Source organism: Carassius auratus, chromosome 27, assembly GCF_003368295.1.
Source record: "Carassius auratus strain Wakin chromosome 27, ASM336829v1, whole genome shotgun sequence".
NCBI lineage: Eukaryota > Metazoa > Chordata > Actinopteri > Cypriniformes > Cyprinidae > Carassius > Carassius auratus.
In genome coordinates this window covers 24,405,068-24,424,407 of record NC_039269.1, presented here as the reverse complement: position 1 = coordinate 24,424,407, position 19,340 = coordinate 24,405,068, and the positions used below count along the sequence as shown (strand labels likewise).

Genomic DNA, 19,340 nt, shown 5'->3' with positions numbered 1-19,340 from the left:
GTTTACAGCAGCTATCCATCTCAAATGCATCACCAGTGAACACATGTAATTGGATTTTGATGAGAGGGTGGTCTCTGATTTCGTGATCACATCGTTTATTACATCAGTATGTTACTGCATACTGATCAAGAAAGTCAATGCTGCTGCTCTTGAAAATAGCTTACTTGAATTTTAATTTACAAACACAATCATTCGAACCAAATACTTAGTTATTTTAGTCGAATTCTGTATGTTCTGTATATTATTAATATTAAAATGATTTCTAATAGAAATAAGGCTATAATTATTTTTAATGTTATGGCCAATATCAACGATCTGTATCATATAGTTAAAATTAATATATGTAAAAAAACAAAAAAAATAGAGCGAGAGAGAATTTAGGCATAACAATTAACAATAAAAGATTTAAATAAATAAAGATGGATTTTCATTTTGATAATAAAAGAAAAAAAAACTTGTTCTGAATAATAATAACAGACAAGTGACTTTCTGTCATCTATTATTCTATTATACACACTCATCAAAAGTTTTGATTCTGTAAGATTTCTTTTTTTTTTTAAAGGTTGCGTTTCTTGATCAAAAATACTGTAAAACAGTAATATTGTAAAATATTATTACAATTTAAAGTAATAGAACTCATCAAAATATGCCTATTTGGTGTGTCTTATTCATTATCAAAAGTATCTAATTTAATGGAAACTGTTATACATTTTTTATCTCAGGATTATACAAATGTCTTTTCTATCATTTTTGATCAATTTAATGCATTCTTAACAAAGTCATAATTTCTTAAAATAAAAAAAATAAAAAATTGTGTGGTAGTATATTTTCTTACAAATTCAAGCATAAAACAGATTCAAGGTTGGTGTTCCTTTCCATTAGTCTGGCAAGTGTGATGATGTACCCAGTTTTTGGCCTTACCTATAATGAGGATGACTTTGGGTCTGGGTCTAGATGGGTCAAACACTTCATATTCCTCTATGAGCTCAGCTGTCTCAGACAAGTCTGAGTCACTCTCTATGGAAAACTGGTTGATGGGTGGGAGGCGTTCATATCTCCGATATGGGAAATTGGGACTGTCCGGGAGAACTGCATGGAAGAATGCAAATAGTTATTCATGAGAGTTTCTGATCTCCTCAACAATAAATACATATAATAAATATCACTTCATCTGCAGCGATATCATTGACTTGATTGCAAATAAATGCACAGACACTATTTAAACTGAACAGAGATGACAACTGAATTCAATGATGAACTGCCTTTAACTATCATTTTGCATTATTGAGACACTGTTTTCCAAATGAATGTTGTTCAGTGCTTTGACGCAATGTATTTTGTTTAAAGCACTATATAAATAAAGGTGATTGATTGATTGAAATAGCAAAAGGTTTACAGGAAATCCCATTAAGGTATATCACTGGAAAAATAGGTTTTGTTTAGAGAACAAACTCACTATGTTTTACTGTACAGGTACTTTGCATTCATTTGCCTTTTTGTATTGCCTCGAGGTGGGTAGAACAATGTTGCCCAGCCCAAAGAAAGGACAACCCCTACCGATGGTTGCCATGCTCTAACAACACCCAAATAATGAATAATGAGCCTGCTGTGCGATACACAACAACACAACAGTCTGTGGCCAGTTCTAGTTTGCATGAATTTCAGCATCGCCCACAATTTGGAGTTGAGTTGGCTGATGACAACACCACCTACTCACCATTGCGGAAAAAAGATCGGCGTGACTGCCCACCATTGAGAGGCGGTAATGACTTCTTCTCCTGTCCGACGAACGTGTCCCACCGAACTTTGTCAGTCCCGCCGAGCTCCCTCACCTTCTTAAGGCAGGTCTCTAGATAGTCTATGGGGTCATCAGGACGGTAGTACATCAGACCAGTCAGCAGACTCTAGGAAACCAGTGAAAGATCAGAGAGATGTACTGTGTTTATCTGTTCACTGGTAACATGCATTGTAGGTAATCTTTGGTATTTGTATATGTTATTATTATATGATTATATAAATGAAATATATCCTGCACACACATACACACACACACACACATTTATTTATTTATTTATGAATTTTTTACACCGCACGGCAGTTTAAAATGGTGAAAAACAAACTCTGAAAAACGACAGCTCCTAAAATATACACATTCTTACATATTTCATATAAGGACCCTAATCTAAATCATCACCATCATCCTCATCATATGCCTAGGATATTCCAGACCAAATTCTTCAAACAGTAGAAGATTTTTGCCATGGGTTTCATTAGTGTCCCCCTGGGACAGCACTAACAGTTTAAAGAGAGGTATTGACTCTAGAATTATATTGTTCACAATAAAATAGTAAAATAATAATAATAGGTCACTGTAAAACTGACGTGAGAACAATCCTTAAATACATGTTATTTCTTATTACACTTGACTCTGATAAGCATAGGCTTCTGACAACACGCCTACCATAATAAACAGCGATGGACAATCAACGACGTTGACTCGAATTTCAGACACGATCGACATTTTCAGCTTTGTGCGCAAAAACGCGCGCACACACTAGCAACTATAAGCACATAAATAAGCCTCGATAATTTCCTTATAATCTAATCCAATGCAACATTCAACAACTGACTTTGCATTAGGCTATTTATAACATACAGTACCCCACATGCACGCACATTTAAATGAATCATCACCTTTTTATTGTGAATAGTCAACTTTAATCTGATAACATTTTTTCATAAACGTATATCGAACCAACATTGCTTTTGTATAGTGATTGCCAGTTTTCGGGCATACATATGCACAAAACATAAGAAGGACAACTTCTCCATGTTGTCCTTCTTAACAGCTGATGATGGAAACATCTTCTTTACAGAAACAAAAGTTCAGACACGTAAATGCTCACCTCAAATAGTTGAGGTATCTCTCTTCTGGAGAGATATTCCTTCGCATCGTTGGTGTTCATATCTGTTTCGGGAAAACTCTCGATCCTGTTGCGTTGAGTGTAGGATGTATTCTGTTGCAGGTTCACGAATCCGTGATGTTGCGATCTTAACGCATTCTCCAAGTGCCTAATAAACGAGATGGATACAGACAGCTACAATCTCAGGAAACCGTTGCGCCTTTTACATGCTGCTTCCAAGCTCTCCTCCAGTGTTGCTCTTAGTCTTAGTATCTCTCGTCAGTGTTTGAAACCGCCAACACAGCGCGAAACACCTGCACGCTGCCCGCGCGCTGATCGAGTGACTCAAGAGTTGGCCAGCTGATGCGCGCGTCTCTGGAGTTCAGAGGAAACTAGCAGTCACTGAAAATCACTTTAGCATTAAGCCATTAAGATAAACATTCATATAATTTGAATTCATATCAGATCTTGAACAGACCTCTGTGCGCACATCTTAACATTTCAAAAAGCTTTTATTTTTATTTGTATTATTTATTTCTGTTTGAAATTGTAATATGCCTATACGTTGCATTGAATAAGCCATCTATATTTTGATAATTAACATTTTACAGTACGTACTGTATAGTAAAATATACAATAATGAATTGCTAATATATTGTATAATTTAGCCTAATAAATGCATTTTATAATGATCTAAAATGACACAATATTTTATGTTATGTAGTTACTTTGTTGTGACAGATGTGTTGTGAACTGGCCAGATCATGGTGTCCAAATTTCCCAGAAATGGAACAATAAAGTCTATTCTATTCTATTCTATTCTATTCTATTCTATTCTATTCTATTCTATTATTAGTTTATTATATTCTGTTCTATTCTATTCTTATTATATGTATTAATATATTATAGGCTATATTATATTAAACTGAAATTAAATATAATGAAACAAATTAAATATATTATAAAAACTGTTAAATATGATACAATCTGTTTATATAATAATCTGAATGAATAACTTAATCTAAATAAATAAATTACATGACACAATATGTATCAATGTAGAGAGAGAGAGAGAGAGAGAGAGAGAGAGAGAGAAAATAATTCAATGAATCTCATTTTGGTGTTTCTAACTCCTACATTAGCCTAATACTAGCTTGTGTAGTAACCTCAGACATAATTTTTGCAGTAAGGCCACACAGGCACCAAATGTTCCATGCTGGATTTTTGACATTTTTAGCCTCCATCTGTTCTTTAATCTCAGTTAATCCACTGTCGGTGTTCCAGTGCCTGCTGATAAACAGGTCCTAGGAATATCGGCTATTGTGTAAATCAGACAACGTTTGTAATGTGGGAATGCTTTTGTTTCTCAAACATCCATCATGTGAGGACAGAAGAGCTGCTGCTGTCTGAAGTGACTGAAAAAAAAGTCTTAGGTACAACTCTAAGATTAATTTTGTGCATAATGCTTGTTGGAGCATTCATGAAATTGAGCTGTTTTTTTTTTTTTGTGTGAGTATGGGAAAAATAGTATAAATACAGAACAATTTTGAATGTAACTAAGCATTATAATGTAATTTCTGCTTGATGATGGTCCCTCTTAAAATTTTATAATTCTGTTTACAGTTTATGGGACCACAGTTATTGCTTAAATGTATGGGATCTGGGACAAAAAAAAAAATATTGATAATATGTAATGCATAGGCTAATCATATATTCATGTACTCATTTTTTTTCTCTTTTTGCTACAAAAACATGTGAGCAGAGCACTGTCTATGGAGCAGACGGATGACTTCTATTTCGAAAAATGGGACTTTTAATTATACCGGAAGTAAAACGCTTCCTGGTTGTAAAATGCAAATCTAGACTGTCATCAGCTGGTGATGAATCAAAATGGATTATTACAATTTACTGACAGCATGTGCATTTATTCATTTGCTTGTTTCCATGCAATATGCATACAGTAATTATGTTGAGGTAAGTGTCTTTATTCATAGCTGTTGCAAAGCGTTTCTGTGATTCATTGAATGGACAGTGAAGCTTTCAGCAGTTATACACTCAGCTCAGTATGAAGGTTTAATTTTATGTTCAGATTTGTTATATATAAGCACCACACACACACACACACACATTTTTTCACATGTTTTGTGTTCCGATGTTAACAAAGCACAAACATGTAATCTTACTGGTACATTTGTGTAGCTTTTTAAATAAATGAGCAAGTGTAAAGTATCTTATTATTGTTATTATTATGCACTCTGTTCAAGACAAAATGCCCTTTCATCATCTTGTGTCATCTTTCACTACTCTCTTACATCACATCCACATCCACACAAGTACATCAGTTTCACAATATAGGCATAAATGTCAATAAAATGGTAATATTTTTTAAAATGTAAATGTCAAACAATATAAAATAAGTAGAATATTGAGTTTTCTTCAGAGAATGGCATCATTTCAAATCTAACACCTATTTTATTAAATGTGCTTTCCATGTAAAAAATAAAAATAGATGAGTATAACAAAATACAAGAAGCTTAACTGTATGTGCATTTGTAGTGTATTCAAATGATAAAAGTAGAAATTTAAAAACTATTTGAAGATTATTTAATTATAAAGGTAAAAGCACATTAGGTAGGGCCTACTTGATAATAATTGTAAATTTTGTGTGTTATTATTTGATACTACATTATGAATATATTTTAAATGTTCTTAGTTGCAACTATATATGTGAGAGAGACTCATGTAACCTGGATTACACATTCAGATTCCAAAAATGAAGTACTTGTAATAATTAGATTAATTTACATTTTAAAATACTCATAATCAGACTACAGTTACTTTTTATGGCTAACATGATTACATATTTACACAATAGTAATAATTTATTCAAAATGTATTGGTTCACGCTAAATCCTATTTGTCTGCTTTTACATTTTCCTTTCTGAAATAGCCTACCACTTATATACACTCGGAAAGACTTAATTATATTTGGTATTTGTATGTTTTATTTTATGAATATCTGGATTCTTTGTGTAACTAACTTCACCAGTTCAAAACCTGTGCATGATGTTTAAAGTCACATTACATTTCAAAGAAATCATTTCATGCCTCTTGTAATTTTTCTCTATAAAGTGCATACAGCCAGCATTCATTCAACACATGTGGAGGCAACTCTTGCTTTTATACAGTGGCTAAAATGGGCAAAAGGCTATGTATAGTCTCAGTTTACATTTCTTTTACCCTTGGATTTGCCTGAAAATGAGAATTTTCACATTAAATGTATAATGCATTATTTATTTATTTTTTAGATCAAAGCTGGACAGTTTTTTAGCAGTGGTCATACCAACAACTGGGCAGTCCTGGTAAGTTTTAATAAATTAGGTTTGTTGACAAATAGTCTAATATTCGATCTGGAATTATTATTTGAAAAATAAAAACTAGGTTTGATTGATAAATATCGGCCGATAATTGATGTGAATCTCATCAGTAAAGCTGGTTTGCTAATCAGCTGTAAATTCCATCGGGTGCACGATTTCACATAGAGCAGCTGTTACTACACGGAGCCTTTGTTAACTGACAAGCTGCGCAAATTATCACCACTTGTCAGTTAACAACAGCTCTGTGTCTGTGAACCGGCTTTACTGACCAGAGTATGTGAGCGGAGTGGAGCGGCAACAATTTCCCCTCCGCGCTCAGAGCATTTAATAATCACTCCGCTCCGGGTTCACAATTTCCCTCTCCCGCTCCACTCCGCGCTCAGTGATACCAGAAACACAGCTCCCCCTCCGCTCCGTGGCTAAAGTATTTCAGTATGTTTGAAATGTTATGTTCATAACGTAGCCTATATTAAAATAAAAAAATAAAATAACAGGAGAGTTTCAAAGTGGCATAGGCTATTGTGTGCAAACTTTTTTTTCCTACCACATGCCAAACTAATAACATGGATGTCAGCATTAAAAGGTATAATTACTGTATTCTGCTGTGCAAATTTTGTAATAACAGTACATTTTTATTTTATCTACAGATCAATGCATTTCTTACAGATTTCTGCTCATTCAAAATCAGATACAGATGAAGTAACACTGTAAGATTACATTTGTTTGAATGCATTATTGCGAAAGCGATTGCGTGTAAATGTGCTGTAACGGTTTAAATCATGCTTCAACCCGAAAATATTCAGTAAAAGGAACAGACAAACTCCTTGAGAACTAACCTATAACTTCCCGCTCGGCTATTGTCGTCATTGTAACCTTCTGATTTGAGAGATCCATCTGTATCAAGCTATAGTTAAATATGTTTAACGTGAATATTTGCTAAATATGCAGTTATATTACGGTCCGTTGGCATGAATTGTACTCGTGATGAAGCGGTGGTGGAGCGCTCTAGGAGCGAGTGAAAACCACAACGCTCCGACTTTTAAAAAATCCGCTCCTCGCTCCTGTCAAAATCACACCGCTCCACTCCACGCTCCGCTCCCACTCCGCTCCGCTCACATACTCTGTTACTGACGAGATGCACATTAATTATCAGCCGATATTTATTGTGCACCCCTAATAAAAATGTTAGAATTTTACTGTGTGTTTCTCAATATGGTAAACTTGATTTATCCTGTGACAAATCCATTAATATTCAAATACCTCGTCCATGTTGTTTGTGATTTAAGATAAGTAACAATCATTTTAATGATTTTTTTTTTCATTTACAATTTCTGCTTGCTAAAATATTTTAGATCTTGACATAACTATAAACTATAAAGTATATTCATGAAACGTATCAAATTTCCCATGGAGTTATATATATATATATATATAATGTATTTTTTTTTTTTTAATAGTGGTACAGTGGATCAAAATGAGAAATAGCTTGTTTTTTAAACTGTTTTAATGCCTTACCTTGTTTTATTTAAAATTATCATATTTTCACATTTAAAATAAATTGAAGTCCTCCTTAGAGGTTTTCTGAGGCCCCCTAGTGGGCCCTGACCCCCTGTATAACTCTTATTATAGTAGTGTCATTGTTAACTAAAACTAAATAAAGAATAGTTTTTGATAATTAAAATCAGGATGAATAAAATGTACATATTATATGAAAAACAAAACTTAAAATGTTCAAGTAGTAAAATTACTAAAACTGAAAGTAAAATAAAAATACATTGAATCTAAATGGGCGAAACAACAAGACACCACAGACTGTAAGTTAATTCTGTTTATCCAGTGTTTTAGGCTGCTGTTGTAGTTTCTGTAAACATATTGGTTAAAGCTGACAGGTATTTAATGTAATTGAGGGTACATAAAGATATATTAAAATAGCAATATAATATAATGGCAATAATAGAAGAGAAAAAAAGCAATTTTAGAGGTATAAGATGCATTTATAATGTATTTAGAATAACAACTTGACAACATTCTTTCTTAATTGCTGCTTTTTCATGATTTTTGGAGTCTTATTATCATGTTTATGTCTTGGTCTGCACGTCTAGATTCTGGTTTAATTATCGGCATGTGGCAAACACACTGTCAGTATACAGCAGTGTAAAGAGGCTGGGCATTCCAGACAGGTAAACTTTCTCATTTACTTCAATTATGCTCTATGGCATTTTCTCTAGACACAAACAGTGGCTTGTTGAACCACAACATAATTGGACCAATCTATTGTATATCAATTATTTTCCCTCCTGGCATCCTCATTACACAGTGACACATTATTTAAATAGTCTTTACCCACTGTTTTTCCATTAATTTATTTGTGTTCTGCAGAGATAGCTGCGTGTGTGCTCTTGTCACGACGAGGCACTGATATTTGAGTCTCTAGCCACAGTAAAAGTCTTCCTGTCTGCTCTGATTAGATGTGTTTGCTCGGTTTTCCCAGTCACATTGTGCTGATGCTAGCCGATGATATGGCCTGTAACTATAGAAACCCCAAACCAGCCACTGTGTTCAGTCATAAGAACATGGAGCTTAACGTGTATGGAGTTGATGTGGAGGTGGATTACCGTGAATATGAGGTGAAGCTGCTCTTGGTTTTAAACAAATATGTTGGATGTCCAGTAAGGCTAGTCATCAGTTCTGCTAGTTGTTTCTTAACAATATTATTTAAAATTCAATTATGATATTTCTAAATAAAGTCATAGAAGATTCGACTGTTGCTTGTCTCTGAGTAGCATACAGCAGTGATGTTTCCTGAATGAACTGGCTTTTTTTTTTTTTAGCAAACCTGTTAAGTGAACGATTCAATTACTTTACTGACTTTTAAGGACAGTCACTATGGGCCTTATCATACTGTACAGCAGGCGCAATGCGATGCGAGTGTTTTTTGCTAGTTTCAGCCCAATGTAGTAGCTAATCATTTACAAGTTCAACGCCACATTGTTTAAAAAGCAAATGCATTTGTGCGATCATGGATGTGCTGGTCTGGAAAAGAGGTGTGTCCAGGTGCATTCTTGGCGCATTGCTAAAGCAACTGAAATAGACTGCGCCATTGACCAACTAAAACCTGGTCTAAAGTCAATGGCACCTTTTTTTATTTTTTTTATTTTAAGAGCATGGTAAAATCTGCCTATACGCTGGTCAACAACTGTCATACACTCTGCTGATTACACACACAGGGACGTGCTGCAGCACACAAACATGCTAAATATGAAGAATTAAAGGATTACAATGTAAAATAATATTATTGTGTAGACTATATAAATATAAAAATGCCTAAATATCATAATGGATAGTCACTGGATGAATTATTTGCTTGCGCACGAGTAGCTCCGTTTCCTCTCTGGAGACACGTTCAGTCTTTGCACTTGCAAATTCTGCCATTTAAATAGCGAATCCGCCATTAAAGGGAATGGGAGATGAGGCTCTGATTGGTTTATTGCATGTTATGCCCAAAACACAGCCATTACTCATTAGGAGAATAGGGACAACCCTTTTAGACAATGCGCCGGGTGCTTTGTCTGTTTTTTCCATTTTTAAACGAGCAAAAGTGTATTTGGACGTGACCTAAGTGCATCTGCGCCTTGCGCTTTAGACCATGCACTTAGATCGTTAAAATAGGGCCCTTTGAGTTTTAAGACCCAAACCTAGACTCTGTCTTTGCACTTTTCACTTGCTTTTTGTGTCAGGTTTTCTTTTAAAAGCATGTCTTTTTGTTTTGCAGGTCACAGTGGAGAATTTCCTGCGAGTCCTGACAGGGCGTGTCCCCCCCAGCACTCCTCGATCCAAACGTCTGCTTTCCGATGACCGCAGCAACATTCTCATCTACCTGACAGGTCAGACCAGGCACAGCCTCATTACTGGCCTTTTTATTTCATTTCTTTTTTTTTCTGAACCTGTGGGTGTCCACTTTCACAGGTCACGGTGGAAACGGCTTCCTGAAGTTCCAGGACTCTGAGGAGATCAGCAACATGGAGCTGGCTGATGCCTTTGAGCAGATGTGGCAAAAGAGGAGGTAATTATAGAAAGAGTTGCAGTGAACACGTAGTAACTCTTAACATTTTTGACATGATTTAATCAATAATATATATACTCAATTATATTAGTTAATAATATTTTACACACACAATCTGTCTTGTTGGGAAAGATGTGTTCTGTTAAATGAATGGGTAAAGGTCTGAATCCCACTCTGTATCCATGGATATCACTTTTATGTGCTTGACCGAGCCACTTAACCTTGGGTTGTTCCAGGGAGACTTCCGACATAACAAGTATTCTGTAAGATGATTTGCATAAAAAAGTGAATAAAATCTAGCTCCATTTGTCATACTAGTAGGACAATTGAACAAATTTATAACCGACAACCATCAGACCAACACAAGCAAGCACTACTCATATTTTATTCAGAATGTTTTTTTCTTTATACAATTGTTAGTTCTGGTAATCAAATTTAATGGGCCAAGCAGTATTCTAAGAGTGCTGATACAACAGTCCAAGAGCACTGAGACGTTGCATTATCACTTCACTTGTTTGCGCTTGTGCAGACCAACATAGTGACATGCTCTCAGTCGTACGATATCATTACGAAGGACTTACTTATTTGGGAGCCCTAAGCAAATATAAGGTATGGGGCCCTAACATAATAAAAATGTGCTCTTTCACAACTAACTCTTATTTTGCTCTCTCTCTCTCTCTCTCTCTCTCTCTCTCTCTCATAATTTATTGTTTATTTACCCCTTTGCAATTTAAGTAAAAAATTATTAGGCTACCTTGTTTTTTTTTTTTTTTTTCATTATGTAAAAAAAAAAAAGCTTGCACCATTTAATGAATTAAAACTGCTTCAAATTTTTTTTACAAAAAAATTGAATCAAATGTCATAAAATTATCCCATGCAACTTGTCCAGTATTCCAACTGTTCTTATGGGTACTGTAGGTAGGGTATGGTTTGCTGAGAAACAGTTCGAAAATGTAATCTATTATTAAGTGAAAATCTCCAGTCATCGCATTTGTGCATTTGTATGAGTGCACAACAGTTTGCATCGGTGCGCATAGAAAAATCACCCAAGTGAATCATTTTGAAACATCAAGACAAATATAATCTTGACATATAAAACAATACTGTCTTCTCTAAGGTTAATACATCTGTTCTGAGAATGTCAGACAGGATTATACAGCCTAGAAAGTGTGCAAAGAGCACTCCCTCTGTAATCACTAAAAGCTGTCCTTCACTTCATTTAATCTCGATCTCACAACGTTCTGTTAATCAGTGTAGCTGTCTGCACTGCACAATGAATCTTATGTTTACATTTTATCTACTGTACACATTGTTATAATGAGAGGATTCGCGAACTGGCAGAGCTCAGAACTTGACAAAAAACTGAGTGAACATTTGACACTCTTGAGAACACATGAGAATACATGTTTGCCAAATGTGTCTTGCTAATATCAGATGGGGCCCTAAGTGTCCGCAGCTTATAGGTTAGGTTAGGCCCACCCCTGACAATAGTAACAAATTTATGAGTCTTTATTAGTCAGTGAATCATTAATTTAACTGATTTGCCCATTGAAATTGAAACATTTTTCAACTCATTAGTAGCGGCTTGGTTTCATTTGAAACTATTTTCATTGGTGGCAGAAAAATAAAGAAAGTACTTAACAACATTGCATCTAAAAATTAAACAAAACTCTAAAGAGGTTTCTCAATGAAGATATTCATGGAATTCTTTTTCAACCGCTGAATAAAAGCAACGCCACACTTCCAGTCATATCAGCAAATGTATTCATACAGCTTAAAATTTGTGTAATTGCTGCTTTTGAGAGCAAATCGCAGAAATTTACCAAAACAAATTCCAAAACAAACATTAAATATAACAAATATAACATAAAACATGCAGTCTAGCCTTTATTGTGTGGCTCTTGGCCATAGCAATGATGTACATAGCTGAAGCCATGCTACAGCTGCCTAACATATTAATTGTGTGTTATAAATGCTCTAATAGGCTGTTTAGGTTTCAGTGCAGTGTAAATATTGTGGGAGGCTAGTTTGGGAGAGCTTCCTCTCTTCCTGTAGAGCACTACAGCACTGGATGTTTTGCGCCTGTCAATGTGGTAATTTATTGCATTTATTGGATCATGGCTTGATCCAATAAATTACTTTGTGCTTCATTGCTCCCCCATTACATGTCAGGTTCATGCGATTCCAAGCCTCCTCATTCTGTTTTTCTCACTCGTCAGAGATGGCCAGAAGTGGTTTCTAATTTTTATTATATATTTTATTTTGTGAATGGAGGATTAATGGATGCAGGGTCTTGGTTACCGTGGCAACGGTTTGCAGAGAGTGCTGTGTTGGTTGTATTGTGAGCATTGCTCAAACGGCATTGAGCCCTGTACTGCAGGTCAGATCTAGCTCTTATTACTTCAGGACCAGCTTCAGTTACAAGCGATAGTAGATTATCCAAGCAAAGTGATTTGAATCAGACAAGAATCAACCGGCTCTATAACGGCTTCCTTTCTTTGCAGGTACAACGAGTTGTTGTTCATCATAGACACCTGCCAGGGGGCCTCCATGTATGAGAGGTTTTACTCGCCCAACCTGTAGGCCCTGGCCAGCAGCCAAGTGGGAGAGGACTCGCTCTCAGTGAGTCGAACCTTCTGATCTTGATCTTCTGCATATCTGACAGTTAACATTAGTTGTAGCTGTTTGGATATTATTGCAATTCTGCGGAACCTTTGAAAGATGTTAGGAGCTTAAATGAAAAACTATTCAAAGCAGTTTAGTATATGGTTTACGGATCATTACATAAGATATTTCAGATTTTTAAAGAAATTAATACTTTTGTGAAGCAAAGATTTTAATTAATAAAAAGTGACAGTGAAGACATTTAGTAATGTACCAAAAGATTCTTATTAAAAAAATAAATGCTGTTCTTCAGAACTTTTTGTTCATCATCGGATGAGATATTAAACCGAGGTCCTGACTCTCTGTGGTCATTAAAAATCCCAGGATGTCTTTCGAAAAGAGTAGAGGTGTGACCTCGGCATCCTGGCTAAATTCGCCCATTGGCCTCCGACCATCATGGCTTTCTAACAATCCCCATATCTGCTGATTGGCTTCATCACTCTGTCCACCTCTCAGCAAGCTGGTGTGTGGTTGGCGTTCTGGCGCAATATGGCTGCCGTCGCATCATCCAGGTGGATGCTGCACACTGGTGGTGGATGAGGAGATTGAGTGCCTAAAAAAGCACTATATAAATGTAATGAATTATTTTTATTATTATTAAAGTTTTCTGAAAAAAATATCTGTTCCCACAGAGATATTAAGCACCTCAACCATTTTCAACATTGACAATAATAAAGTTTCTTGATCACCAAATCAGCTTATTAGAATGATTTCTGATAGATCATGTGACACTGAAGACTGGAAGATATTACATTTTAAAGTAAAGTAGAATAGTTATTTCAAATTGTAGTAATAGCTCCCAATATTACAGTTTTCACTGTATTTTAATCAGATTAATGCGGAATTAACGGAATAGTATCTAAACTGTTTCATCAAACCAGCTATGTGAGCATTGTTAATCTTGTTAATGACATTATTGATGGATAAGAAGGGTTTGTTACTGATTTTGTTTACTATAATAAAGATAAGGCAGAAAAATATGTACAGTATCATGGCAATAATTTTAATTAAAACATACAGTTTTTTTTTTACAAGGATATATTTATGTAGACATTTTTAAATGCTTCAAAATTTGGTAAAGTAAAAATTATATATTGTTTAATTTAGTCACATTGGACTTGGTGTGAACAGGCTATAATACACTAAACTAGACGAGAAGCTCTGTAAACCATGATTCCCTAGAAAGCCCTGAACATTTATTGTTAATATAGATTTTAAATGATGAATATTTGAATTGGTTTACCTGTATTATTTTGTCCCTACAGCATCAGCCAGACTTGGCAATAGGGGTTCATTTGATGGACAAGTACACCTTCTACTTACTGGAGTTCCTGGAGGAAGTCCACCCCGCTAGCCAGGCCAACATGAACGATTTGGTAAGTGTGTGTGTGTGTTAGGTGGTTGTTTATAATTCTAGCCAAATTATATGGAGAATTCGAGGTCCTGCACATTTTCCTTATCCACTAGTACCAATTTAACTTAAAAAGGGTCTGTCACAAAGACATCCTGTCGCCTCAGATGAAAAGAACGGCCTTAGTGGACCACAGGTCTCTTAGCACGTCACTTTAAACAGAGTGGCTAATACAGCTGTAGGTCAGACAGCTTTGAAACAGTCAGGAGGGAGACCTTTTCTCTGAAGGCCTGGGTGAGCCTGAGTTTCTCTTCCATTCATCTGAGTGGTTGGAGTCCCACCAACTCCCACAATCCATTTTGATGCCCTCCACATCCTCTTTGCTTGGCACAGTGCTTCCTAGATCAAACAGGTCCAATAACAGGCTCTTTTCTGGCACTTTTTTGTTCCCCTTGCTCTTCTCTCACTCTCTCTCCATTTTACAGGATTAGCAACGATGTTATTGATTTCCCGTGGGAGAAAGAGAGACGTTTGAATGTTGATAGAGACGGGCCACTTGAACTCTCATGAATGATCTCTCGCATGAATGATCTCTCTTTCACTGTCATCAGAAAGATTGCAGAATGTCTTTCTGGCTTTCACTGTGCACTGGGAGTTGTGCTAAAAAATAATGTCCTTTTCGTTTATTTCTGAATTGCATCATGTACGCTCTTAAAACTTGCATCTGAACAGGATGTTCAGTAAATGTTGTTTAGAAGTCATTTCAAGGTTGGTTTGTTGTCATTTCAGCCAAAAATATATTACTGTTCAAAAGTTTGGGGTTAGTAAGAATTTTTTTTTCTTTTTTTTTTCTTTTTGATTTTATTTTTATTTTTTAAAGTGACAGTAAAAACGTTTATATTGTTGCAAAAGTGTCTCTTTCAAATAGATATTCTTTTGAATTCCCTCTATCCTGAAAAATGTCAGCAAAACTGTGTTCAACATAATAATTATAATAATAATGTTTTTAATGTACAAACCCAATTCCAAACAAGTTGGGACAAGGAATGGAATAATTGACAAATCTCATAAACTTATATTTTATTCACAATAGAATATAGATAACATATCAAATGTTGAAAGTGAGACATTTTGAAATGTCATGCCAAATATTGGCTCATTTTGGAGATCTTCGGGAATACTCATCTTCGTGATCTTCGGGCACTTAGACGGCACTGTATCACATACAGGAATGCTACTGTAATGGAAATCACATACTTCCAGAAGACTTTGTTGGTGTCCATTGAGGCTGAAATGTATATTCAAGTTCTAGAACAACATTTACTCCCATCCAGACATCGTCTCTTTCAGGGAAGACCTTGCATTTTCCAACATGACAAAACCAGACCACATACTGCATCAATTACAACATCATGGCTGTGTAGAAGAAGGATCTGGGTACTGAAATGGTCAGCCTGCAGTCCAAATCTTTCACCCATAGAAAACATTAGATGCATCATAAAGAGGAAGATGACCAAAGACAAAGAAGACCTAAGACAGTTGAGCAACTAGAAGCCTGTATTAGACAAGAATGGGACAACATTCCTATTCCTAAACTTGAGCAACTTGTCTCCTCAGTCCCAGACGTTTGCAGACTGTTATAAAAAGAAGAGGGGATGCCACACAGTGGTAAACATGGCCTTTTCTCAACTTTTTTTTAGATGTGTTGATGCCATGAAATTTAAACTCAACTTATTTTTCCATTAAAATGATACATTTTCTCAGTTTAAACATTTGATATGTCATCTATGTTGTGTTCTGAATAAAATATTGAAATTTGAACTTCCATATCATTGCATTCTGTTTTTATTCACAATTATTAATATTATCATATTAACAGTTATAAAATTTATTTTTAATTGTAATAATATTTCACAATATTACTGTTTTTACTAGATTTTTGATCAAATAAATATAATAAGAGTATATAATAAATATAAGAGACCTCTTTCAAAACATTTAAAAATCTTCCCAACCCTGAACTTCTGAACAGTAGTGTATAGAGCAGATTTCACATCAATGTTTTGTATTGTTATTATTATTATTTCCCTGCTAATTATGCTTAATAAGGTGTTCATAATGCAAATGATGGACTGTGATGTTTTTATTTATAGCTGCTTTTTCTTTTCAAAAACATCCAAATAGTAAATGATTTATAAAACTACTTGGTCTTTTTTTTTTTTTTTTTTTTTTTTTTGATTTAGCAGTTGCAGCTTATGAATTTAATAAGCTTATTTATTGCATTAGTTCTCAAATGATTTAACATGCATTTAACAAACATTTTCAAAGGACCTCTTGATGTTTTCAGTGAATTGTATTAAATGATTCTGATTAGGTAGGCTTGAATCGTTTTAAAATAGTTTTATATTGTCATGTTTACAGAGATGCGGTCAATGCAGTCGTTATTGTAAGAGGATATGCCTCTACACATGTTCCTCTTAAATCAAAAATCTTAGTCCACATTACTGGTCTTACCATGCATTATTCATATGCATAAGCTATTCCAGTAAGGAAAAAAAAAGTCTCCATTTCTCAGTCATGATCTCGGTACCCAGCAGGTCAAAATTTCCATTCTTTCCACAATCAACTGTAAACTCGCATTCAAGTCTGGCTCCATTCTGATACAGAAAGTCCACCTTTCACAATCCAATCATTTCCCAGTGAATAAAATCAGACAGGATTGAATTTCTTTGAATATTCAGTTCCAGAATGTTCAGTGACATATGCCATATTATGGAAAAGAAAAAATAAATTGTGAATGGTGAATGCAATTTAATGTTGACACACACTGCATTCCAGCTGGACAGGATTTGGTCTTAAAATATTTCATCCTGAGGTCATAGTAAAAAGGATTATTTCGAGTTTAGGGTGGATTAAGAGTAAAAAGTGTTTATATAATGGCTTAAACCTCACAGAATGTGGACACATTGAGAAACAAATGTTTAATCCTTCAGAATGGAATCAGTGTAACATTTTAATGACATTTGTTCCATATTTTTAAAATGAAAATGATTTTGACAGCTTTTACCGGTTGCTTTTTTCATGTCCATGTTTCATCTGCAAGCTGATTTTCTTTAATCTTTATAATCTGTTTTTGTAAGAATTCACAAGATCACATATTAGTGACATTTTCCTGTAAACCATGGCTGAATGTATAGGAACAGAGGTTATTTAAATGGTAACTTTTGTTATTTTTCTTTGTATTCATTTCTGACAGCTGACAGTTCAATTAAACTGCAAATCCATTTGGGAGTGAATGCGCTCTTAGAACTTGGCAACCTGTAATTAATCTCTTTCTCAGTCTCAGTCCTATTTGACTGACAGATGTGTATTTGTTTCAGTTTAAGGTGTGCCCACAGAGTCAGTGTGTGTCCACTCCGGGTCACCGTACTGACCTGTTCCAGAGGAATCCCGGGAGCGTCCTCATCACTGACTTTTTGGGAAGTGTCCGCAAAGTGGAGATCACCAAGGACACTATCAATCTGACATCTTCTGTAAAGCCGACGATACAGAGGTGAGAACACAGTCATTATACTCTAAATGATATTGAGCATTACAGTTTCCTGGAAAAATGCAGTGGGTCTTCTGTAGTGAATTGAGTTAATTAGGCCATTCAGTGTTGACTTTGTTGGACAAAAAGCAGGATTGTATATAATTGAGAGCTTAAATACTAATGGACATTAATTTGTGGTATAATGTGTGCATGGCCGAGAATCGTGATAAATTCTGTTCATTGGGACCATGCATTTAAAGGAACACTCCGCCGTTTTTTGAAATAGGGCTTATTCACATTATTTCCTACATTTAGATAGGTGGGCAAATGCATTTTTGTGTCAGTGCATGCATTGTTTTAGTTTGACTGGGTCGGCGTTAGCTTAGCTTAGCACGATGAATGGAATCCTTTGTTGCCAGCTAGCATGGCCTGAGTAAAAGTGATCAAAATATTTTAAAAAACCCACCTAATTACTTCTTGTGGCCTGCGTATTCACAACGAGTACAAATAGCGATCCAGATTAACACTAGGCGATTTCCTATGCAGATATTGACTTGGGACTATATTATGGGGAAGCACAGGCGAAGCACTGCTGCTTAGGCGAAGCACTGCTACTTCGGAGCAGAGATATCACGCAACACACGAAATCCCACGACTTCCGTCAACATACCGGCGTGAATAGTAGCTGCCTGGCTATTTTCCTTACAGTACACGAATGGCGATGAACATGGCAGATTTTGAGATAGACTTTTGAGATCTCAGACAGCCAAGAACCAGAACCATACCTATTTGAACCAGAGTTTACAGAAGACGAGCTGCGTGCTTTGGAAATAGAACGACAGGAGGAGGAGGTTGCGATCGTTCAACAGCCTGATGACGTGAGGATGAGAGCCAACATGAACTGGTGGTGTGAATGTGGGGAAATAGAGTGTCTGTGCTGTAGAGACTTGGACATGTTTTTGCCATTGATGACCAGGCTCAACACGTCAGATCAAGATGAGCGTGCCCGAAGTTGTGTCACATCTACAGAGGATTTCACGGCGCTGATCCATTCTGCAGTACTCGATTTTTTTTCCGGTGTGACAAAGTGAACTGGAAAAAATGCCCCACGCCGAATGGACCAAATGGACACCTGTCCACAGAGTAAGTGATTATTTTAATCATGACGCATGTATAGATCGACCCATATTATACCTGTATTCACATAGAGTTGATGTTTTCACAGGCAATATAGGTTGGTGGCTTATCGTGTTGTCTCCTCTCTAGTAGTTATACTAAAACTCCCGAGTCTAATTCGGTGAGAGAAATATAGCTAGCTAACTTACCCCTCAGTCATTTCATTTTACAGGTTCGTAGTCTAGATAGTAATCTAGTCTATCCGTAGTCTAGTGCAGTATCTATTTTACATCCGAATAAAAACACAGATTAACATAAGGAAGAGAAATAAAAG

The 19,340-nt window shown here is 35.6% G+C and overlaps 1 protein-coding gene and 1 pseudogene across 2 annotated transcripts in view; one reads left to right on the top strand and one right to left on the bottom strand.

The window, feature by feature from the left end:
• The window catches only part of ak5 (adenylate kinase 5), a 113,184-nt gene extending 109,920 nt beyond the window's left edge, over nt 1–3,264 (bottom strand). For both annotated transcript variants that reach the window (XM_026206824.1, XM_026206825.1), the window contains exons 1-3: nt 2,907–3,264; nt 1,718–1,904; nt 922–1,089 (exon numbers count right to left, since the gene is read on the bottom strand). In XM_026206824.1, the coding sequence (XP_026062609.1) occupies nt 922–1,089; nt 1,718–1,904; nt 2,907–2,966 (415 nt within the window). In that variant the 5' untranslated portion in view covers nt 2,967–3,264. The remainder of the gene's footprint in view (nt 1–921; nt 1,090–1,717; nt 1,905–2,906) is intronic.
• Nucleotides 3,265–4,737: 1,473 nt separating this feature from the next.
• The window catches only part of LOC113046004 (GPI-anchor transamidase-like), a 32,802-nt pseudogene continuing 18,199 nt past the window's right edge, over nt 4,738–19,340 (top strand).